This window comes from Xiphophorus couchianus, chromosome 11 (genome assembly GCF_001444195.1).
Source record: "Xiphophorus couchianus chromosome 11, X_couchianus-1.0, whole genome shotgun sequence".
In the NCBI taxonomy this organism is placed as follows: Eukaryota; Metazoa; Chordata; class Actinopteri; order Cyprinodontiformes; family Poeciliidae; genus Xiphophorus; species Xiphophorus couchianus.
The window spans coordinates 25,599,239-25,624,790 of NC_040238.1; the positions used below are offsets into that span (position 1 = coordinate 25,599,239).

The window sequence follows — 25,552 nt, forward strand, 5'->3', positions numbered from 1 at the left end:
TAACTGCACGCCTAAGGAATCCCACAACTCTTGATGTTCAACCTAAAAAAAAAGATTTTCCTCACAAATGTGACACAATTTAAAGGAGAAATAAGCAGCCTTTTTAATAACACGAGATTTCGTCCCGCAAATATATACATATATATTCTTGCGCTTTGCGTTGAGACTAAAATGTAAAAAAAAAAAAAAAAAGTATCAAACCCACCTCATGAATTATTAGTATCCATGTAATAAGACAAATATTTTTTAACACAAACCTTTGCTAATAAAAAAAATTTTTTTAAGTATAAAATAAAATTAACTAGGTCATTTTAATGTGCTTATGTTGGGAGTTTAAAGCGCTACAGTAAGTTTGATGCTAGCAGACAAGCAGTGTGTCAATGTCAGATCTCAGTAGCTGCATCACAACACTGCCTGCCTGCAGCCCAGTCTCTGTAGTTACTGTCAGTCACTGCTTCACTGCGCTACTGACAACATCAGTTCACTCACTGGATATAACCACTGTGTATGCAGTGGGTTAAAAATACGAGAGGAAGTCACAGACGTGTCAATATGAAAGATAGAAACGGTCAGGATACTTAAAAATAGCCGGCGTCAGCTCGGACGAACTTATCTCCCCCAGCCATCCAGGAGAACGGCAGCCGGCGTGTGACGTTAGGCTGGGTGGCCGACTGCACGCAGCCAAGTCCGAGGTCTGAAGGCCTCCGTGGTTTAATTTGCCTCAGAAGTTACAGCATCGGTTCAATTAGTGGGGTAAGTTACTCTTTGTCTAAATATACGTGTTTTTAATAATTGTTTCATTCAGCGAAGGCAACACGTAAAGCACACAGGAGTGTTGCTCTCTGTCTAGCTTAGCATTAGCATGCTAAGAGCCGCACTAAAATCATGGGGAAATAGCGACTTTTTTTTAGCCGCCAACAGCTAACAGTTAGCTTCACCGAATCATAGAATTAGAACGTCTGGCCAATATTATGTCTTATTTAACATTTCCTTAAAACTTTCGGAGTATTTATCTGTAAACTTAAGTAACATATTGTCCTCACTAAGTTAAAATAGCGAGTATTAGTAAAGAACTCCATTAACCTCACATTGTTGTTAAGAACTAGATGGATAAATGTTGTTTTGTTGCAACTGGACGATCAAACATGCAACTAGATTTATTGAAAACATTGCCATAAATCAAATGCTACCTAAGTATAGTGTTATCTATGATAGACTAAGAATGTACGTGTTTCTCCATAATACATAAATAACAGCTGTTAGTTTACACATCCCCTTTCAGATCAATTATCCCTGGACCTGAGCAGTTTTTAAACATGGTAAATGTTACTTATGCATAAGCGTTAAGTCAGTTTATAGTAGACCACAAGAACTCTGAAATAGTATGCTTACTTGCATTGAAGTTTTCTCAAAATACACATTAAAAAATACTATTTAAAAAATATATTTTCCTGGCAATCCAAAATGGTTTTGATGATCAAATGAGTGTTATTGAATACCATCTGACTTGTCGAATCAAAAATTCCAAAAAGCAGAACCAGTGTGACAGCATGAAGTAGGCTAAGAAAAGCAACACTTAATATCTGAATCTATAAGCTTTAAGTATCTGATGAGAATACAAAATCATAATCAAAAACACAAGTGGCCTTCTCACATCTTGAGAATCCCAAAACGTACGGGTAGTTGTGTGTGCCAATACATCTGCTTTAAAACTAATAGCATTTCAGAAAAACAACATCAAACCAACAAACAGATATGGTGTGATCATCTGAAGCTACTTTGCTACTCTAATCTAGATAGGTTTTAAAAACTACACATTTTTTTGAATGCTCAGGTTATCTTTGTTTCAATATTGAAATTTTTCACAGCACTGTAATCTGTTGCCGACAGGAAATCAGCGAGCAGAGATGGCAGACAGCGCGGGGCTCCAGTTTGTCAGCTCCTACGCCTTCGAAGCCATGCAGAAAGTTGACGTGGTACGTCTTGCAGCCCTAAGTGACCCGGAGCTGAGGCTGCTGCTCCCCTGTCTGGTGAGGATGGCTCTATGTGCTCCCGCAGATCAGAGTCAATCATGGGCGCAGGACAAGAAGCTCATCCTGCGCCTCCTGTCTGGAGTGGAAGCCGTCAACTCCATTGTAGCGCTTCTGTCTGTGGACTTCCACGCATTGGAGCAGGATGCACGGAAGGAACAGCAGCTCAGGTATTATTGACTTGTTTTTTGTGACAGCGGCTGATGAAGGATACGTCTGTACTCTTAATGCATAATTCCAAGTGTTCACTTTAGCGATTTTCACAATATTTTGTATTTTCCACCAGGCACAAGGCAGGCGGCTCCAATGGTGAAAGCATCCTGGTGTCGCAGCTGCAGCACGGACTCACACTGGAGTTCGAACACAGTGATCCCCTCAGAAGGCTCCGTCTGACTCTCAGCGAGTTGCTGGCCATCATGAATAAGGTTCTTGCATGCCATTGGCTATGCTGCATTCTGAACTTATTGCTGGTGCTGTCTTAGTGAGGCTTCTTTATGTATAAAAACAAGAATAAGATATTATTGTTACACATTTTAGGTGGAAATTATTCACTCAAAGCACAAAAATACTTACTATTTATTTCCATCAGTTCCTCACCGGCAAAAGCTGAATATTTCTCTCTTGTCTTTTTATTTTTCAGGTGACAGACTCCAATGGGGAGTTTTTCTTAAAGTCTTCTGAGCTCTTCGAGAGCCCCGTCTATCTGGAAGAAGTGGCAGATGTCCTCTGTATTTTACAAGCAGGTAACAAATCCACTTTTTTTTCTTTTCTGGAGATGACAGAAAACCTTTGCGATAAATTAGAGCAGAGATTGCGCAACAAGCTTTCTTGTCCAACATCATTGCCTGACCTCACAGATGCTCTTCTGTTAGAAAAATCAAATAGTTAAGTTAAAAGTTAAAAAGAGAGAAACTAGTCTCACACAACTTTATATATTCATTTTATATTCAGGCTCAAATATAGACATACACCCTACTACTATTTGGATGAATGTCCTTGTAGAGATAAGCAATGCCCTGGCAATAGTCCTGGCTTGATTTCGATCACTCTTCCTATATAATTTTATTTAAAGAAGCTTGTTTGCTTACAAAAACCATATTTTAAACATAGTTCGAAAATCTGTAGCAGTTTTGATATCTCAGAAGTTTAATAGTTTTGTTGTCTGTTGTTGTTTGTTGTCCTGTTGAAACACCCAGCTGGCTACAGTAGGATTTAGTATGATGTTGGCTAGACCTGCACGGTTTATTGCAGATTTATTGTCATTGCACTAACAGTGTTTGCCATTTGCATTTTGCAAAGAACTGCTTTGACTGCAATAAGTAGTAGCATGCATTTGGACTCTCTGTGCCCGTAAAACCTTGTCATTGGGATGAAATTTATTATTTTTTTCAGTACCTGGATAGACGGCTCCTTATGTGGGTGTTTACTGTGAAACCAAAGCAAAGCTTATCACAATTAATATTCTAATTGCAACATTCACCAGTATTATCACATATTTCCTTCATATTATGCAACATTATTGGGATGTATGTATATATAAGCCTCTGTGTTCTTTCTGTCCCGCTTTCAGAGCTACCATCTTTGCTGCCCGTCGTGGATGTGGCAGAGGCTTTGCTTCACGTCCGCAACGGTGACTGGTTCATGTGCCTGCTGGTTGCTAATGTCCCAGACAGCTTCAGCGAAGGTAAGCCATCTGTCTCGGAGGGCCGCATGTCTTTATTAAACAGTGGCAGTTCAGGAAACAACACTGATTGGTTTGTTATTTTTAAAGGACACTGTAATTTTAAACTTTTAGTCTTTTGCATCACTTCAGCCGGTTCCCCTCTTAATTCTGACCGCGCCAGAGTCCCCGAGGGTGTGTGCATTTGTCTTTGATGATAAACATTGAGTTCTCCAGCTCACGGAGAGAGCCGAGTGTGCTTTAAGAAGCAAATTAGAGGAGATCTTCTGTTGTCTCCAGTGCCTCCTTATCACAAACAGGGTCGGCGCAGAGTCAATAGAGTATTCCTGCGTTAGCATCAAGAAATCCTTTCTGCTTGACTTGAAACACGTTTTGAGAATAAAGCCTAAGTGTAATAAATGGGACGTCTAGAAGCATCAAGGCCAGTTCTTTTTAACTACAACTGATAGTCAATTAAACTTCGCGAGTATTTTTTTTTTCCACAATGCATAAAAAAGATGTTAGATTCAGCAGAGAGAGAAACTGATATGATTTGAGGACATGCCACAGTCTTATGCAGTCATAACATTTTACTTTATAAGCCGTCTGCTGTGGGGGGAACTAGAGGAAAAATGAGATAATGCCTCCCTGATGAGATTAGAATTGCGTTTCCCCACCCCGATGGCGATGAGTCATGATTCAGTGGTGTACGGTGCTAATGGAGGGCGAGACCTGGCCATAGCAACAGAGAAATCACGGTCTCCAAGGCTGTTGTTTTGGTAAACCATCTGATTGGAATTCCTCCGCATGTGAAAACCGACCAAATGCCTTAAAAGGCGCTAAGACGCTGGTGTGTTTGGGTTCAGTTTGCAGAGGGCTGATCAAGAACGGGGAGCGTCAGGACGAGGAGAGTGTGGGGGGTCGGCGCAGGACCGAAGCCCTCAGGCAGCTCTGTCAGATGAACCCCTCACAAGCCCTGAACATCAGAGCCATGGTGGTAAGTTGCCCTGTTAATGTAATCACAAGACTCCAGACATAGCCCACAGGCAACCTTTTCCCTGAACCTAGCTAGATCTTATGGAGGTCGTTGTTTATCCTTCTCGGTTTCCACTTCATCTACCTGAGTGAAAACTAATTATCAAGGTAGAAAGGTATCCCAGCAGCCCTCAAAACTGGGAGAGTACTTTTTGATTTAGCCGGAGGATGCTCAAAGTGATGCTTGTGAGGCATTTGTGGCCTCTGGCATGGTTTTTTGTGACCAATACATCATGATTGACATGTGATCAAAATCAATAGATAATACATCGGATAGAGTATTCAATACATAAAACTTTAACTGAACTCCGATCCAGAACCGCACAGCATTCTGGGAGATGTAGGCAGAAGGAAAACCTTTTACTGCTCAACCTCTCACGGCCACCTAAGCAAGCCTGGTGGCATCAACAAACTCACTCATTCTCTGGTTACCTAGCAACAACCTGTTCAGTTACTCGTGCAAAAGCAGTTTCATGTTTCTCCACCGTGCCTCATAAGTTCTTAAGAAAAGAAAGACGGCTTGGAGTGAAAACTGAGGATAAAACAGGAAAAGTCACCCGACCAGTTTGGTAGCATTTCAGATATCTAAAACAAAAAATGAATCAAGAATTATCGATATTAACGAATATTCATATCGACTGACGTGAAACGCCTATATTGTGACATGTTTTTCAGCCATGTTGTCCAGCCGTACTTTTAAATCAAAACTACTTACAAAAATGTCAGATGCAACACAAAGTGATCATCTTTTCCAAGCATTCTGATTTCCTTCTGTTTTCATAATAAATAGAAGCAGATCTACTTATTGACCTATAAACTACAGTACACCTTCGTGCATCCAAATCTCCTTTTAACTGCTGTATTAAAACTTGGTTAAATACATCAAATGAAGAGTGAGCTAGATCCTGATTTTATTTCTGAAAACAGACAAAATATTGTTTTCAATTTTCTTCAATCGAGCCCAAAATAATAAGCATACTGGATGCCTTTCATTTAAACAGGAACATGTGGAAAAACTATCTGACGATTTGGATCTACAATCTGATTTCTATTTAAATAATTAAATATTTTTAATTATTTCTTAAATTAAAAATAGTACATACTGTACTTTATTAAGTAAATCTCTTTTTTTTTTTGTATCACAACACTTTTGGTGATTTAACTTTTTTTCATTTGCTTTTTTCAACACACTTGCATGTTTCAGCCAACAAATCAAATCAGTTCAATTCAAATTCAAAAATTGATTCCAAATTAAATGTTGAGTCATATCATCATATCATATTATCAACAGTTCTTCTAAGAAATGTTGTAGTTATCGGCTGTGGGCAAGAAGGATCTCCTGTAGCGGTCTGTATCACAGCAAATTTGAAGAAGCCTCTGACTGAAGACACACTGTTCTTGTATAACAATCACACGAATAGGATGCTGGGGTTTGTTAATGTTTTTCTTAATTTTATGAAGAATCCTTTTTTGCACCATATTCTCCACGGTTTCACAGTCGATCCCCTGAACAGAACCTTCTAGATACAGACAGAGTTCTCTCAGGTTCTTGGGAATAAAAGGTCAGGAAAGCATAATGAAAGCAAGTCAGTATATCTCTCCCTGAAATGTTTGGATGAGGGATGGATTCATCATTCTTGGCACAGTATCTCTCTGTTGGAGACTTTTGCAGCAACCTCACTCTGCTATCCTTAATGTTTTTTTCCCTGCATTACTATTCATGGCTAATCTAAAATAAATACGTGTCACACATCTCTCTCCATCATCTTCTTTCTTGGAAGATGTTTGCGGGAGGACATGTTTATGTCGCTAGATTGTTGTGTTTGTAGAAACATGGTGGAATTAAATATTGAGTGTGATTCCAACATAATCACACATCCTTAGTGGTTTAGCAGACTTCCTTAGTAACATATTAATTTACAGCAGTCTGCGTTTCTGCTCTGCAAAGTGATGAGATCTTAAAAACAAAAATAAAATCAACGCCTGATCTTGGAAGTAACGTTTGTCTGCTGTATGTTAAGTCTGAACACTTGTTGTGTAATTGGCCCTTTTTGCTGTCAACTTTTTTTTCTTTTCCTCTCTCTCTACCAAGATGGACTCGCGTGGTAGAGGTTAGTAAAAGAGATTTGTCTCTTCGCTGATTTATGTTGTGATCCTCTGTGCGGTGCTAACCCTGGGGGGAGAAATTTGTCTTCTCGCTTTCCCTCCTCCTGTGGAGGAGGTTGCAGCATTAGGTCAGTTATTAAACAAGGCCCCGGGAGGTTGTGAAAATTCATCGCTCCGCAGAATGATGCCTCAGCACGACTTGCCTCCTGCACAGCTCCGCTAAGACAGAAGGGCTGTGGAGTTAACGTGAAGCTGTACTTAAAAGTATTTTTAGTTTCCCGACTGTTTCACGGTCTGATCGCCATCTCAGGGTTCCTACGCAGTTTGAAAAAGTCTGGAAAGATATGGACTTGGATTCAAGTGTCTTGGGGGTTGGATCAGGGTTTAAAAAGTGAATAGCTGCATATGGAAGACAAATAATTGAATTTACACATTTCTTTTTCCTCTATTTTATTCCGTCTGTTTGCAGATCCATCTATTCAACTGGGCCTGTCACGATAGCAAGTTTTACTGTGCAATAAAGTATCCCACAAATTATTAAGATAAACGATAATATTGTCATTTTGCGACCATTTTCAACTAATGTAACAATAATGATATTAATGCAAGTACACTCTTTCAAAGATAAAAACACCTTAATCTATAAGGAACATTTTACAGTGGAACTGGAAAACATTTTAATTATCCAATATAAATAAACCCAACAATCAAAGAACAATAAGTAAAATGGATTATGAAGTCTCTGTAATCAAAATTGTGTTTCAAAAAATATTGATCATTCAGCTTAGACAGCTTAGAAAAATGGCAAAAGTGCCAATTAGCATGTTTGTAAAAGGAAAAAGAAAAGGTGCAAACTAATTACTTCATACTGGGTGTCAAATGTTTACAGCATTTTTCAAAATGCTGGCTTTTTAACAACCTTAGGAATCTTTTTAACTGCTGTTGTCTAAATGGAAATTATCTCATTTTAATTAAACGCATGATTAATTAATTTATTGCTTATCATAGCAGGCTTATATCCAACGGGGTGTCATTTATCCATCTTCATAAATTGAGGATAAATTGATTTTACCGATTAACCAAATTTTCTATGTTTGAAGATTTTATTTTTTGGAAACTTTTTATAAATTTTTGTTATTATTTAGATTTTTTTTTTTCTCACCAATGTCCTTTTTCAAGATATTTTCTGTCAGATGTGAACTCAAAAACTTAAGGAAAAAGAAAAGAGAGGTTTCATCTTTAAGCTGCATTGCCCAGCCCTGTGATAAACCCTCTACTGTGTGTGTCCAGGTGGAAGAGTGCCACCTGCCTGGTCTTGGCGTAGCTCTTACTTTGGACTACAAACCTGACACGGCGGACGAGGCCGTCAGCCCGCTTGTGTCTTATGTCAGCGGTTTGCTCCTGGGAACCAATAGCAAAGTCCGGACCTGGTTCAGCATGTTCATTCGCAACGGACAACAGGTAAGCAAGAAGTTCTTCACTCTATTGTTTCATTGTTCATAACACCTTTTCCTGAAAATATATTTTTGTTGCTATTAACTTTTATTTTACAATGAAAATCCCATTGAGATTAAAAATCTCTTTCATAAGAGAGTCCTGCTCAAGACTTGGCAGCAGTATACAGAGTTTACTTCCACAGCAAAACAGAAAACAAATAAATTAGTGAAAAGATTCTGCAGGTAAAACATTTACAGACAGATGATTCCTTCTCCAAATCAGTAAGAACAGTCTTGAAAACATTTAGCGTCAACAGCACCTTTAGCTTCATGTTTTTCTGTAACCAAGAATACGGAGCAGAAAACTGAAAAGAATTCAGTTATTTCAGCTATTTTTATTCTCGGAGCTCACAAGAAAGTCTTACCTGCGTGAGTGACGTCATTCATCTTCATAATGGTTTTTATACGATACGTAAGTTTAGTAGTTCGCTAAAAAAGGCTAAAAGAGGATTATGTTGTGATGGCAACTGTGGTGCGGGAGCTCAGCATTTGGCTCAGAGGTATACCTCTCTTCACTCCGCCAGCGGAAGAGAGAGAGCAGCTCCGTGCTGTGGCAGATGCGCAGACAGCTGCTGCTGGAGCTGGTGGCCATCCTGCCACGCTCGCGCAGCACACACGTGCCCAACGACGCCAGCGTGGAGGACGGGGGCGGCTCGGGTTACTCCGGTCTCAGGGAGGAGCACGTGGTGAAGGCCAGCGCTTTGCTCCGGCTCTACTGCGCCCTCATGGGCATCGCCGGGCTCAGGTGAGATGCCACATTTGTCATTCTGTCCTCATGTTGGGGTCGTTATTTTTCACCTTTTGTTTGTATTCGAGTGCGATACTTGGCTTGAATTGGACATGTATTTAGACCTACAGATGAAGAAGCGGAGCAGCTGCTGCAGCTGATGACCAGCCGACCTCCAGCCACTCCTGCTGGGGTTCGCTTTGTCTCTCTGTCCTTCTGCAAGCTGCTGGCCTTCCCCACCCTGGTCAGGTACATAAAGTTTTCTCTTTTGTTTGTTTTGTTTTTTAATGCCCTGCAACACCTACTGTATGTGAACTAGAGATGCAGCGATGCAATATTAATATCTGTATCGGTTCTCGTATGGAAAATAAATTCTAGATTGAGTATCGGTGACAATTTGTCTGATACATCAGAGCAGATCTATTCAGTCTGATTCTATGCTTTGTGCTCTCAGTGACGTCATGCATTATTATTTATTTTACCTTATATTTAGAATTCCTAATTGCACTTTAACCACTTGCTAGCGGCAGTTTATTTTTACATGTTGTATTGTTTTTGTCAGTTTCTTTATTGGCTGTTGTTCTCCTAATTACTCTGACTGAACAGATTAAAGTTGTTTTGTTTTTAAAAGCTTGTGAAACTATTGGTATATTTAAAATAGGTTTGCTGAACTCGTGCATAGTTATCAAATAAATGTGTAATTCACTATATTTACATCTGTATTAAGAAAACAAACATTTTAAGTCAATTCAACACTGTTTTTTGTATCGGATCGGTTATCGAAAGTGAAAAAAAGTGGATTGGTGCATCCCTAATGCTAATAATGTAACTTTCAGATTTCCTGTCTGTAATAATTTAACTTTATTACCTTCATCTGAGTATATTTGCTAAAATGTTGTTTCAAAAGTCTATTTAAGTGTTGTTTTTATTTATTTCTCAAGTTTTATTACAACTATTCGCACCTCTGTGTTTGTGCAGCACACCAGAGCAAGAACAACTTATGGTCATGTGGTTAAGTTGGATGATCAAAGAGGAGGAATATTTTGAAAGGTAAGACATCGTCAAGAACAGAAAAAATACTAATGTGCAAATTACATATTTTTGTTTAATTAATGTTTAGCTGAATCTCTTCAACTGGCTAAATATCAATAAAGGTAGTCATTATGTCTGGCTAAATGAATACCGTTGCGTAAAATGTTGAGTTTCATCTCAATATAGCTGTTAGGTTCTACAGGTGTGTGTTCTACTTATGGTTTGTTTAATTAATTTACCAGACATTATTTTTGCCCTTTTTAATGAAAAACCAACTAACATGTTCATGAATCTTTTTTTGTTTGTTTTGTTTTTCTTCAAATAAATGATGATGAGATTTGTATTTATTTCTGGGTGATTCCAGTGTGGAATCGCCTAGAACACTGGAATCATTTCTAGTGTGTCACCATTCCAGTGTGAACACTGGAATGGTTACATACCAATAATGTAATTCAGAATTACATTAATTCTGAATGTAATCAGAATTACATTCTGATTTCAACAAGGATGAAATCAGAATGTAATTCTTAGAGTAGATAAATAATTTAAAAAGGATCCAGGAAATCTCCATACCAGAAATGCATGTTAAATATTTTGAGACCTTTTTTTATATTAAGTACAAAACAATATTGTAAACATTCAGATTAGCAAAAAAAAAAAAAAAATCATAATAGAGGTGGTTCTACTTGTAGTTAGCATTGAAGGAGTGTTAGCTGGTATGTGAAAGCATTTTAGGAAATTAACTTTAAAGGTATTATTTATAGTCCAAAAACATGACTGTTAGGTTAATTGGTCTATCTAAATTCTCCCTAGGTGTGTGTGTTGTGTGTGAATGGTTGTTTGTCCTGTATGTCTCTGTGTTGCCCTGCGACAGACTGGCGACCTGTCCAGGGTGAACCCCGCCTCCCGCCTGGAACGTAGCTGGAGATGGGCACCAGCAACCCTCCCGACCCCATTAGGGACAAGGGTGAACAGAAAATGGATGGATGGATGGATGGATGGTATTATTTATAGCTCATCTCCAAGGTTCATCAGTTGTTTCTCCAGTTTTAAATATTTGAAATCACAATCTCTTAAACCGCTTCTGATTTAGTTCTCTTCCAATGAGTTCACATAATCACAGCACAGCTGAGTTGTTGTTAGCATAGCTCTGGACGTTTGTTGCTCTCGTGCCTCAGGAGAAAACTTCAGCTTTAGTTTATTAAAACGTTAAAAAATGTGTCTCTTGTGGATGTTGAAATTCTTGCATATATGTTGTTGTTTTTTTCCAGTGCCTAAAAGTTAGATTTAGCTGTTAGATTTTCTTTTTCTTTTTTTTTGTAGAATTATGAGCCAACTCTGCACACAGCTTTATCTGTCAGAGAGACTCATCCTTGTTGCGACTCAGGTGCATAATATCATGTATGCTCTGAGCTGGAGTTTGATCTACACTGATGCAGTGTGTGGACTGGAAGATTATGGAAACGAATCAGTTTTATTTAAAATTCGTCCCAATAGGATCCTGGATTATGCACAAGCCTCGATGCCTATCCTCAGTCGCCTCTCATGCATATATATGTGTGTGTGTGTGTGTGTGTGTGTGTGCACGTTTCTTTCTTACAGTGCTGCAGGCGTATCTGCTTCTTTTGGAGAGATGCTATTACTGGTTGCCATGTATTTCCATAGCAACCAGCTCAGCTCCATTATTGAGTTGGTGTGCTCTACTTTGGGGATGAAGGTAAGGTGGGAGGGAGACTTAAATCAATAAATCTGTCTGACTGACCAGGTACTGGCCCTCTCTCCTCCCTCTCATCTGCAGCAGCAGTGCATTCACACTATAACACTAATGACACACTTGCAGCATACACACATCAAGCAAGATGCATCATACCCTGTGGCCAATTTGCCATTTTATTACTTATTAAGTGCACTATTGTTTCCTCCCCGCGATCTAAGTAGTTTTCCTGTCTCAGTGTGTTTTTCCACTAAGATGTGTAATGTAATTGGATTTAGAGCCTGTTTGTTTCCACCCCCAGGGCATTCCTTTCAATTCAGCGCTCTGCCTGCCATGTAGAATTTTCTTATGAAATATGAAAGGAGGGAATTACAAAATACCAGCGCTGCTTGCCTGGAGGTTGTTTTCAGTCGCAGCGAACCTTGCGGTGTCGATGTTTCTCATTGTTTTCTTTTCTTTTTTTCTTGTTGTTGTTGTTTTTGTCCGGTTTATCTTTTCGCAGATTGCCATCAAGCCGAGCTCTCTGAGCAAAATGAAAACCATCTTCACTCAGGAGATTTTCACGGAGCAGGTATTTATGTTGTCCGTTCACGCCGGCGTGTATTTTCAGTTCAGGTATTAAACACGTCGATGAGGAAAAATAAAAAAAGACCCCATGTCAGCCTCTTCTAAAGTATTTGGACATGAATGTTTTAAATCCATTTTAGGTTAACTAGCTTAACTTCCACGACAGATGTGTGAGGAAGAACTCTGCTCTCTAAAATAAAGCTTGCTAGAAAGAACATGAACATAATTATTTGAACACCATAGCAGAGATTATCTATCAGGGGACAGGGTGTCCGGACTTTTCCTCAGCTACAAAATGCTTTTTTATTTGTTGAGGTGAAACAGATTACCATAATTTCCGGACTATAATTTGCATTAGACACAACATAAAGAAAAAAATGTGTAAAATGCATTTGGGCGGATTTAAGTGGAATTAGTCAAGAAATGCAACATGAAGAGGAAAAACAAAACATAAATCAGGCAGTTGCATTTATTTAGAAATAATTAATCATATGATATAATCTGGTGACACGTTGCTTTTCAAGAATGCTAGTTAGTCAGTGATTAAACGACTAAAGAGTTGTGTTTAAGTGTCCCGTTGTTTCGCTGTGTAGGTGGTTACGGCTCATGCTGTGAGGGTGGCAGTGACGAACAGCCTGAGTGCCAACATCACCGGATTTCTTCCCATCCACTGTATCTACCAGCTGCTTCGGAGCAGAGCCTTCACCAAGCACAAAGTGTCCATTAAGGTTCGTCTCATGCTAACATTCAGCTGAGATTAGACGCTGCGTCAAAGCTCCATCGTCTTACCAGTTCTTGTAAATGTCGACCAATTTGATGGAACTCTTGATTAGAATCTGTAAAAAGGTTAATATTTTATTGTAATATCATGTTTTCCTTGACAAAAGAAATATACATTTTAATTTGGGAATTCTTTTTTAACAAAATCCCAGATGGCATATTTATTGTTGCTCTTAATTTTAGGTTTTTATTATACTTTTTTAAGTAGACTAGACTTTCAAGCAACTTCTAATTAGTAATCAGTGACTTTATTTATCAATGAATATGATAACACAAGAATGGCTATTTTTCATCTGCTGTCCCTTGTCTATGAGAAATTTGTCTTGCTAAATTTCTAAATGAGAAATTGAGCAAATTTTGTCAATACATTTAGTGACTACAAAAAAAGGAAACTGCAAATGCAGTTATTATAAAAAAGTATAAGAAATCATTCAAACTAATTTCATCCTTCATCTAGATGATGAGGGATGACAGCTTTGATGAATTATGAACCAATTTTTTGTTCTTTAAATCGGTTTTCTGTCCTATAATTTGCAAACTTACATATATGTTAAACATTTGTTATACTCTACTGGGAATTTGGTCATATGAGGCAGATATGAACCTTTTTTTTTGCCAGTAAAAACTGTAGGATTTGGATGAATAAGTGGAACAAGACCTGATTATCAGTATGGTGGAGAATTTGAGATGCTTTGGGTCTACTACTTTAGAATTTCATTTATTTGGTTTTTTATGTTTGTAAAATAAAAACACTTTGGTCATTCCTTGATGTGCTAATTTGTACTTTATAACTAAGGTTGGTTTGGCTCTTCCAGTGGATCTGGGAATCTCTTTTAGAGTGCTTGGCATTATGAACTCCTTGGAATAACAAGACATTTAATAAAATAAAATCTTATGTTTTCTGCCAGTTAATAGAAAATAAGATGTTTTAACTGGATAAGAATCCAAAACATTTGGCCAAATGAGAACATATGGTTCACCCTTCTACCATGGCAACCTGAAGACCCAGAGCTAAATCCTTTAGGAAACCTGAGTGTGTACGGTACTTAAATATGTGTGAACCTTCCAGGACTGGATCTATCGTCAGCTGTGTGAAACAACCACGCCAATCCACACCCAGCTGATTCCTCTAATCGATGCCTACATCAACTCCATCCTCACTCCAGCGTCCAAGGCCAACCCCGAGGCAACCAATCAGCCAATTACTGAGCAGGAGATCCTCAATGTCTTCCAGAGCTCAGCAGGGGTGAGTCATTCCCGACCGGTACTGCAATAATCTCATTCTGCAACTTAGAAAATTAACAACAGCAGACACTGCATCACATTTTCTTCAATGTTTCTTCAATTTTATGTGTGAATTGGATTTATTTTAGTCTGCAAGCCCTTTATGGTTCGTCTCTACCAGTGTTGCACTTCTAGAGACATACATTTGTCAAATATCTGAAATGCCGAGCATCTGTGAACATCTGTTTTCTTGCTACACTTGAGACCAGGACTTTAACTAGGCCTCTGACCTACAGTCAGTAATTTTTCTTCTTTTATTAATATTTTGTTTAGCAGGGTGATGGCAGTCGAGGAGGACGGCAACGCTATTCCATCACCACGCAGCTGCTCATCCTTTACTACATCCTGTCTTTTGAAGAGAACCTGCTAGCTAGCACTAAACAGCTGGGTAAGACAAAAAGCATCATGCAGGCCCTCCCAGTGTGACGTCAGCTCACTTCCTGTTTGTTGCAGAGATACAGTGATCCGATATTAATAACCTTATTGATACCAATATTTAAACATTTCTAATCATCAAACGTCTCTGACATTGTGTCTAATCCATAAGGGCAGATCTGTTCAGTCTAATTCTATGCTTCTGTGCTCTGAGCGACCTCACGATTTATTATTTTTACATTACATGTAGAATTCCTAATTACACTTTCTGAACCATTAAAAAAAAAAGATTTGTTGCAGTTTATTTTTTACACCTTTGATGATTGGTGCAAATAAATTTACAGTTTACATTTATTTCTGTGTTTCAAAAAATTCAGTGCTTTAAATCAATTCAGCGCTGTCTTTGTGTATTGGATCAGTACGAAACCTCAGCTGTCTGTCTCAGTATATGAAGTGAAAAAAGTGCATCGGTGCATCCCTACTCTGTTGGAAAAGGCTGTAGCTCATCCACTGTCACTTCCTTCACTGAACAATGTCGCTGGTGTTCATTTGAGGGGAATTTGTCAGGCATCAAGAGGAGGTAGGAAGCTGTTTGACTTCTTTAATCTCGTAGAAGACGCTTCCACCGTAGATGAGCGGTCATTCATCTTTCTCTCTCTTGCCACCAAGCGTCGGCGACTTCGTTGAGAATAAACGGCGAGCCAACAAACAGCCAAGTCCGGTGGCTGTGGGATCACAGCTAACTAGGACACACACGAGCCAGATTAAGCCACATAGTCTATGTTTGTTCTCCCACATGATGGGCGCTCCTCTCGCCCTTCGTTAGGCCAGATTTATGAGAGTTTATGCTCATCTCTTTAATTGCTGTGCTTACCCAAGTGCTCCCATAGCCTTCAAGGAGGGAGTAATGAAGCCCATCAGCGTGGTAATGAACCCACGTCAAAGAAAGATCACTTCTGAATTTCTTGAACTCATCAGCACTGCAGCTTTAGTGCCCTTATACAAACCAAATCAAATCTTTGTCCTTCTTCTGTGTTCACCGTTTGATGCTCAGTGTGTGTGTATTTTTTTTTTCTTTTTTTTTTAAGCACTGATGCAGAGGAAGCCAAAGTCTTACTCCGCAGCCTTAATGGACCAGATCCCTATTAAGTACTTGGTTACTCAGGCCCAGGGGCTGCAGCAGGAGCTGGGGGGTGAGTTTCCAATGTGATATCTACATTCATTAGACTTAACGGGTTGTTAAAAGCTAAAGACGCAGCGATTAGAATTTCTGATCTTCAGATGTTTTTTAAGGCTTTTGACCCTCCGATACCGATTTTTAGCCAAATTCCGTTTCTCTTGAAGCTGCTGTAAAACAGGACTTTACTAACATTTGAAGACAAATTGACTAAATGCGTCAGTTATACTCAGAGGTGGGTAGTATTTATTGTTTAACTGATAGGGACAGACACATTATTATATAGATAAACTGAATAAAACAGCAGTTCCATGTCTGTATCATGGTGCTTATAGGCTAATTTTCAGCAGTTGTCCCTACATTGGGTTTTTTAAACAATATATTTAAAGACTATTAGGAAGTGAAATAGTAATGTGAAATAAAACATATTGACAACATATGCAAAATCATACATCTTATTTATTTTGATCAATTTTCATTGTTTTAGTCTTTAAACAATTTTTTTTAGACAGAGAATGTGAAGTTATGTCAAATTCTTATATTTTATTTATTATTCATTACTGTTTTCATTATTATTATTTTTTTAAATAAATACATTTTATAAAATACCTGTAATTGAACCTAACTTTACATTTTTGTCTGTCGGATGACATCAGTTTTAAATATTAAATCAAATGTTCTGATCAGTTCCTTAGTAATTTTTGAACTACATATGTTTTTTATTCTTACTTCAGTAACTTCTTGAACAATTACTTTTTAATTTTACTCGAGTAAAAATACATTGAAGAAGTGCTACTCTTACTTGAGTACAATTTTTGAGTACTCTACCCGCCTCTGCTTATGCTAAAAAAAAGTGTCATGAGTCATTTTCACTCATTAGCAACATCCACACAAGAGATGGTCCAAACTGGTGTATTGAATTTTTTTAGTTTCCAACCTAACCTAAAATTAACTAACCACAGTTGGTTAATTTTATTTTTCTGAAAACATAATTCATTTACTTTGTGGAAAGTTTAAAAAAAACAAACAAACTTGTTGCTGATTTCAGGTCTGCACTCTGCACTGTTGAGACTTTTGGCCACCAACTACCCTCACTTATGTTTAGTGGAGGACTGGGTGTGTGAGGAGGAGGTGACGGGCACACTGCCCCTTCTCAGAAGAATGATGCTTCCCAGTAATACCTGCAGATACACCCAGAACCAACTGCACCAAGGTAAGATTGATGAGGACGGAGAACCAGGTTTAGTCGAGTCATTTTTAGGCCCATCCATCCTTGGCAGAGTCCAACTCTCACCAGAAATGGGTGAGAGTTTAAAAGTCCTTTACCAGAAAGGAAACTGACTTACTGCTCCCTAGCCTGGTGAAATTGTCCAGCAACAGTTTGATCTGTTTGTTGTCACAGCTGAGCCAGAAATTACTGCAGAAAGACACCAAGAAGCTATTTAGCTTGAAGATAAATGCGACCTTTTGTTTCTCCAGCCTTCCAGAAGTTGCCCTCCAGCAGTCCCAGGCTCATGCGGATCCTGGAGCATTTAACTCTGCTCTCACCTGGAGACCTGATCCCTTACGCAGAGGCCCTCACAGCCAGCACGGCCCTGCTGCTGGAGCCCGGCGTACCCCGACGCTTGCTGCAGACCCTCAACAAGCTCTGGATGGGCCTCAACACTGTGATGCCCCGCAGGTGCTACTTGGTGCTCCATGTGATAACGCTTTAAAAAAACCCCACACAAGAATACATTTACTGTATTATATTAATAATATAAATTCTATCAAATTCTGCCCAGTTTGAAATCCTTTAACTCCAAATAAGCATCCTTTTCCAGATTAAAAGTTTATTGCTAAATTTGGTCTTGAATATTGATGATGACTAGATGTTCTGCCTCTAAAGAATGTGACTCAGTCAAAGGGTTAAAGCGAAACCTGCAGGGCAGAAGTTGTTGCTCTTAACTTCAGGCCTCACGCTCACTGTTTGTGTGAATAGATCGCTATCGAGCAAAGCAACTCACGGTGTGGGTGGACTTGCTTGCTTACATGAGGGTCGCCCTCAATGCGCCCCAGGGCTCTAAGGAGCACGGTTACCTAAGCAGACCTATCGATCCAGAGGAGGCCTGCAACAAGAAGAGCTCAGGGCAGGAAAACTCTCCATGAAGGAGATGTGAGGGATTGCTGCCTCCCCGATGACTTTAGTATCTTTCCATGCTCCCTCTTATGTTGAGTGTTGCAGAGATAGAAGAGAGGGGTCCTGGTGAAGCTGGGAGGAGGGCAGCGGTGTCAGGTTTCACACAGATACATTGATTAATAGGAGTGTGCAAGACGCTTGAAGGGCTTGGAGCTGCAGCACTACCTGCTGTTTAGAGATCAATATCTGGTTCACCCTGACGGGGGCGAACTTTCCATAAGCTAGTTTTAGTAAATTACGCTATTAATGTCATACAAAGATGTGGTTTACTGGGTTTATTTCAGTAGTTAAAAAGAAAAATAAAGGAAGTTGTCTTTGTAGCGTTTTTTTAACAAAACTTAGTCAATGTGTCTACATATTAAACTTATGGCCCTAAATGTCTTAGTCCTTATTCACAAACATTATATAAACAAATACCTGTCATAAAAAAAATATATATACTGTACACACGGGATGGGTTTTAAAACGTTTTCATCAAAACAAAAACGTCCGATAGGGGGCACTGTAGCACAAACTCACTCCATCCAATCAGATTTAGCTTAAGCTACTTTACAAAGTGGAATAGGGCAAAAATGTCAGTCAGGTGTTTGAAGCTGGTAAAGACAAACCCAGAATACTTTAGCAGCTGTTGGACTATTTATTGCAGTTTTGTTGCCTGTGACGTTTATGAGGCTCTTTTATTTCTCTTCCTGTTTCAGGTTGTGGGTGATGACAGTAAACGCTCTTCAACCTTCAGCCAAGCTGCTCCGGCAGCAGAGGTACACGCAGAACGACCTGATGGTTGATCCTCTGATTGTTCTGCGCTGTGATCAGAGGGTCTACAGGTAAACACTTCATCATCATCATCATCATCAAAACATGCCACATTCACGCTAGGGATGCAAACAATTAATCGATTAATGGTTTATTAGATTAAAATGAACTAATCAATTAACTATTAACATCCACTTAGACCTTCTTTTAGTGTTGTAGTTTGGGCATCATCCAGATGAGGGCACCACTGGTAACTTTTAAGCAGAGCCAGTTGATACAGAAACAAAGATGGCGGGGCCATACCAGAACAGTTCTGTTTTAAGATATCAACACAACAACAAGCTACTTAAGTTTCACCTCATTCAGTCGTGCTGCAACGTAAACTTCTCAACCAAACATTACTGATGCGTTACATGTGATAACAGGAAAGCAGAGGAAAAAACACATAAAAACTGCAACATGATGGGGGGGCTTGGGGGAACCATGATACTAATAAGCACGTTTGATTTTGCGGGCTGTTGTAAGTTAATGAATTTCCTTCAATTGCAACCACAGACATCTCTGTATTCATGAGAAATCAAGTGTTTCACATATTTTCTTCTTTTCATCTTTTCTTTTTCTATTCAGCAACCTAAGAGGTTCTGTTTTTGTTATATTTTATTTTATAAATATGTCTAAGTTTAACAGTGTGAGAAAACCACAATTTTCTTATTCAGTATTTAATACAGCCGACACAAAGTAATATTAAAATGTAATGTTTTTTGTAATTCAGCATATTATGAAAAATGTAGTCCTGTATGGAATGGTGGTCATCTCTTTTGATATAAGAGCAAACTCAGCCTTTCATGAAAATGGCTGCTTATCAAATAATTGTTAGATTATATCAACCAACCTCAGATTAACTCATTAACCGATAACTTACATCCCTGATTCAGACATCGAGACCCAAGCAGATGCCAAAGTGAATAAAATGGATGTCGTAAACATTTTTTCATTAGATGTCCCCCTCTGATGGACATCGTCCTTCACATGCTGAACGGATACCTGCTGGCCTCCAAGGCCTACCTTCAGTGTCACCTCAAGGAGACGGCCGACTTCGATCGGCAGAATCAGATCATTTCCAACGTGGCGGCTCCCGGTCAGCCAGACACGCCCGAGGTCACCAGAGAGGAGCTGAAGAATGCCCTTCTGGCTGCGCAGGTGAGTGAAACACTCATCAAAACATTGGGGTTGCATCTTCGGACCCGCAGGGGGTCCGATAACCTGATAACCACTTGTCTCTGTGGGGCCTGCAGGACAGCGCGGCTGTCCAGATTCTCCTGGAGATTTGTCTGTCCACCTCCGAAGAGCAGCTGCTGGGGGTCGCCACAGACAGCCTTCTGAGGACCAATCAGGGCCCAAAACAAGGAAGCCTGCTGTCGACGAGCAGAGGGAGCGTGGATGACACCGAGCCGGACGGGGGGCTGCTCAGTGACCTGAGGGAAGTCCAGTGCCTCATCTGTTGTCTGCTGCATCAGATGTTCATTGCTGACCCAAACATTGCTAAGCTAGTTCACTTTCAGGTAAATACAGTTTTGTCCTACTTCCCCTCCCAAGTCTTAGCAGCAATAGTCTCTGGTGCTCAGAGCAGCTGTGGGCTTTTAAAGGGGCAGTATTATGTAAAATCGACTTTCTGAGCTTCACATCATGTTATATAATATTATCCCCTCAGCAAAAACATATCTGCAGTGTTGCTTTGATTCTTTCTTGCACATTTGAGGAATCCTTTAGTCTCCCATGGCAACCATTCAGCCGTGCAAAACGCCTTGATGGACCTAGCGCTGCCTTCAAATACAGATCTCCTCCTCACAGCTGCAGCTTCCGAGAGCCGCCTCACAGGGCAGCCCTCCCCTGTGCCTTCCCCCCCTCGGCTCCTTCAGACTAGCCAGTAGCAATTAGCAAACACCTGGTGGAACTGCACATCTGCTGAGCTCGTTACACACTGGTAAAAACGTTAAAGAGTTAATAGAGAAGAAATGTTGTGATGACTTCCTGAAGGCAGTTTCAGAAAGAGCAGGAGTTTCTTAAAGGCTTAAAAAAACATTATATAGTCAACAGATGTGTAAGCCAACAAGACTACACTTTGTCAAGTGCCATCGATAAAATGTTAATTACACATCAAATATGTTGGTCAATGTTCCATTTATTATGGTGCTTTGATATATTTAGCATATTTGATATGCCTTTTTGTAACAACTGAAGGTAACATAGCAACTTCATTTTGCTATAAAGTGGCGCTATGTGGCTGGCAGACACCTGATACCGCCCCTTTAACGAAGGATCAGATCACGTCGACTGCACCAGTCGCCACGTTGTGCTTCAGTAATAAACTGCAGCTCTCCCACTAGTGTCTGACAGCCATATGGTGGGCTTCTTCTAAAGTAAATCCACCTCTGTCCACACGCTGCAGAACATAAACCACTAATCCACACACACACACACACACAAACACAAAAAGACTGTTTGGATGAGTCAACTGCGTCCTCCCTTGTCTTTATGGTTTAATTATAGGATGAATATTTTCTCCCCCCCCCTCCCTTTGCGTCAGGGTTACCCTCAGGCTCTACTGCCTCTGACTGTGGCAGGCATCCCCTCCATCCATATCTGTCTGGACTTCATCCCAGAGCTGCTGGCCCAGCCCCAGCTGGAGAAGCAGGTGAGTCCTCCCTGCTGCATCCAGGCTATAAAATCCTGAACTTTGCTTGGTTTTGTGCCAGAGCCTCCCTGATAGACCTGCACTCTTCACCGGCAGCTCCTCTAGGTTGAAATGTACTGTATTTATTGTGTTACATCCATGAGTGACATCTCGTGTACTTTCTTTTGCCCACAGATCTTTGCAATTCAGCTGCTGTCATACCTGTGCACGCAGTATGCCTTACCCAAATCCCTGAGTGTGGCCAGGCTGGCCATCAGTGTGATGGGCACGTTGTTAACAGGTCAGCTGCGTCTTGTTCCTTTACAGAACAGGTGTCAAACTCGAGGCCCAAATCCAACCCACCATAACGTTTCAGAACCTTCAAGATGCCAATTGTGTGCTTAAGTATTATTTTATCAATCAGATCAACTGTACCAGCAATGAGTCTTTATCGTATCGTTTATCATTTATTTCGATGAATTTGATTTATCGTCACAATAAATTTCAATCAACAATGTTTAATCCCAAAAAACTGCCCATAATTTTGGGATTATTACTTTTTCTGTTTTTCGTTGAACAGTTTGTTCAATGAAGGCGTCGGTATACATCAATCAGTTTCAAAATATTGATTAAATGCAGTTTAGTGATACAAATCATCCTTCTTTATGACTGGTGGCACAAAGATGTGCATTATAAATGGGTATGTTTGTTTTATTTTTTACTTGATCAGTATTTGTGTTTGTGGGGCTGTGATTGCTGTGTCATGCAGTAACAACCATACAGTTACCTAAAAAATAGGTAATAAATAGTTTTTATTGTTACATTTATTATTACCACAATAGCAGCTCAAAATATTATCCTAAAACTTTTAAATCCATATTACTCCCCCCAAGAAGTTCTCATTGAATGCAGAGGCATATTTTATTTAATATTTTAGCAGTTTGTTAATGGGGTGGTTTTATTATTCCATCCATCCGGCCATCTGAGGACATTTATGATCCTGACACGGCCCAAAATGAAAATGAGTTCTACCACCCCTGCTTTATGGGATGTTTTCATTCTACTCCTGTTAGTATTCAGCAAACATGGTGTTTTAGTATCGCTATTCCTGTAGAATGCTGCCACCGTCTGGCTTCTAGCTGCTACTGCAGCCATGCCTCTTAATTACAGGGCATTTAGCAGCCTACTTAAGAGTGTGCTCTGTGTTTGCACAGCTGCTGTTTGGACTCATAAGTGTGTGTTGTGGTTTGTAGTGCTGAATCGTGCCAAGCGGTTCTCCTTCTTCATGCCCACGCTGCCGTGCCTGGTGGCTTTCTGTCAGGCCTTCCCTCCTCTTTATGATGACGTGGCAGCTTTGTTGGTACAAGTGGGCCAGGTCTGTGCTTCTGATGTGGCCACCAAAGTCAGAGACATCGACCCTTTCATTGCCCGTAAGTATAACAGTTACTTTGACTGTTCGGCTTACCGTTAGCTAAGAAAAATAAATGTTGCTCAGGTGTTAAATGTTAGAGGTGTGCGATCAATCGATCTGAAACCAAGTAACTGCAAAATAAATGCAAGTAAATATCGCAAATACTTTTTATTTACGTTTGATACATTAATCAAACTTCTGACCTTTAGGTGTTTTTGTGGTTTTTCCTTTTAATTTTTTATTTATAATTTCTGTTAAAACCAGGACCGATTCGGGACGAAGTACTGTATTTGTGTCTACAAAAGACTTTAATAACATTTACATGATAAACAGCAACAACAGAAAAACAAAACATATTGGTGTGTGTTGTTTCATGCAGAATACAGAGTGCAAAACAATATCATTTGAGAACAAATCAAAACAAAATCTTTTTTGAAGTATATCACCAAAAATAAAATAAAATAAAAACCTGAAACTAAAGGGTTGATTTTACTACACTAGTATCGATCCGATACTGATACAGACTAGGTATTGATATTATTGATATTTTTGGGTTAATCAATGGCTTAATTGCTGCTCTGCATGTATTTCAGCAAAATTGTTTTTGTGTGTCTATATACTCCAGTTAATGATTAATGGATTGCTAAATTAATTGATAATTATTTCAATAATTGATTAATCACAATTAATCCGATTATTTGGTTCAGACCTATAAAACATACTAATGCATTTCTTTTGTTGGCGCACTATTATGACGCCACAAGAGGCTCTCGCCTGCCCAGTGAGATTTATATATTTATTTAGTAGTAAGAAGTTCCCTGAGATGTTGTCAAGTTTGATGATGGCACTGATAGTCTTCCATCTTGGAATTACAGCACACTTTACCAGAAGACCTCCAAAACACAACAAATGTTGAGATTACATGTATTAAAGTGGATACTGGTTACATTTAAAACATTTTATTATTGCTGAAGTAGAAATAAAAGCTTCCTCCTCCTCCCAGGCCTCCAGAGTCTGAGAGAGAAACCTAAGGAAGCCGCAGCTCCGGGCGGAGGCTCTTCCAAGCTGACTCTGCCCCAGAAGACGGCCGAGGAGCTGGGCGGCGCCGACCCCGACGTGCAGCTCTGCTACTGCGTCGAAGCCACCTTCATGGACATTATCAGCTCCACGCTTCACGGACTATAGACTGAGCACACATTAAGACTTTCATACATTCTGTGGAAGCAGAGAGACCTGACCTGAAGAGACAGCTAGCCTGCTGCCTGTCCAACACTCCTAACAGGGGTGCTGTCACTCTCTGCACATTACAGCACGAAGCTAATGCAGCTAAATGTTGCTGTGAACTGTGGGGAGCGTTTAGTACCGTTTTTGTTTGTAATAAAATAATAAAAAATAATCTGGTGGCTGTCTGAGAATAAACACATTTCATAGTTTTTATCTTTAGAAATAACATCCAGGGGTTCATTTATGAGTGAGAGCCTGTTATGTAAAGCATTGTATATACTATATACATTAACTTCTAGCTTCTTTTTAACTCACTTTTTGAAAGTGCATGTCCTCAGTGTAGGTCTGGATAAGTACTCGGGGCTTATTTAATGTTAACAACACTCAGAGCTAAGCAAGAAAAAGTTTTTGATCTATAGGAGCCTTTGATGTAACATTACGACTAAATAGCTTTAATCTATGGCTTCTAAGCTAATCATTGGGACAGTGATACACTGGTTAACAGTTAGCGGTTGAAATCGCTTGCTGAAAATACAGCATATACAACTTCACATAGTTGCTAACTAGAGAATAATACACATTTTGGAAAGGAAGCAGTCGGCTGAGGTGCTGGTCCAAAGAACATCCAGGAAAATGAGGGAGATATATTCAGATCAAACTCAAAACCAGCTGGATTTACTTCCAGACTTAAATCTTCAGTCATGTGGAAAAATTAGGACAACCTATTAGATATAAAATTCTTTATAAAGGAACTATGTTCACATATTGATGGCGAACCTGATTCTTTGAATTGGCTGTAACCACCAATATCCTTGATCCTTGTTTTTCTGATTAAAACAAAGAAATGCTTTTCCAGCTGAGGGAAAAAAAAGTAAAACATCACAATAGCTTAAAAATGACCTCTACCCCTGATTTTCAGCTGTGTGACGTTTACGTTTCTTTCTCCATTTCCTGGTTTCAAGTCTCCTCAGACAGGACTTCCTGTTTCTCAACTGCCACCCAGACCTTGATGGATCTCCTGGTGTGTTTTGGTTCATTGTCCTGTTGTAGAGTCCAGCTCTGCTTTCCTTTTCACCAAAGATGGTTTCACATTTTGCTCAAGCACCCTCTGATACTCTGTAGAATAGACGGTGGACTCTATGATGGTGAGCTGGTCAGGTCCTGCTGAGCCCAAAAACTGAGACTTCCATCTCCACGCTTCACAGATGACGTACGGTATTGTATTTAGACTATACCTCTACTGAACTCTTACGGTGCACCTACCTTCCTTCCAGAGGCCTCTTTCAAACTCACCACGGTGTTCACGATTACATCAGCAGTTAGACTTG

General features: G+C 39.6%; 1 protein-coding gene across 2 annotated transcripts; it reads left to right on the forward strand.

Moving 5' to 3' along the window:
* The first annotated feature begins 425 nt into the window (after positions 1 to 425).
* ints2 (integrator complex subunit 2) lies at positions 426 to 24,419 on the forward strand. Of its 2 annotated transcripts, none has more exons than XM_028032136.1 (25): positions 426 to 753; positions 1,891 to 2,200; positions 2,317 to 2,455; positions 2,671 to 2,773; positions 3,601 to 3,714; positions 4,557 to 4,687; positions 8,122 to 8,292; positions 8,852 to 9,072; positions 9,178 to 9,303; positions 10,033 to 10,104; positions 11,689 to 11,803; positions 12,303 to 12,371; positions 12,961 to 13,095; positions 14,217 to 14,393; positions 14,708 to 14,819; positions 15,895 to 15,999; positions 17,032 to 17,196; positions 17,463 to 17,664; positions 18,861 to 18,986; positions 19,914 to 20,115; positions 20,211 to 20,477; positions 21,503 to 21,610; positions 21,785 to 21,890; positions 22,843 to 23,019; positions 24,004 to 24,419. In XM_028032136.1, the coding sequence occupies exons 2-25, from the start codon at positions 1,908 to 1,910 to the stop codon at positions 24,183 to 24,185; spliced, it is 3,618 nt and encodes a 1,205-aa protein (XP_027887937.1). In that variant the 5' UTR covers positions 426 to 753; positions 1,891 to 1,907; the 3' UTR covers positions 24,186 to 24,419. The 2 variants fall into 2 exon arrangements, with proteins under 2 accessions (XP_027887937.1, XP_027887936.1); XM_028032135.1 differs by having other exon boundaries at positions 427 to 753; positions 14,705 to 14,819.
* Positions 24,420 to 25,552: the final 1,133 nt, after the last annotated feature.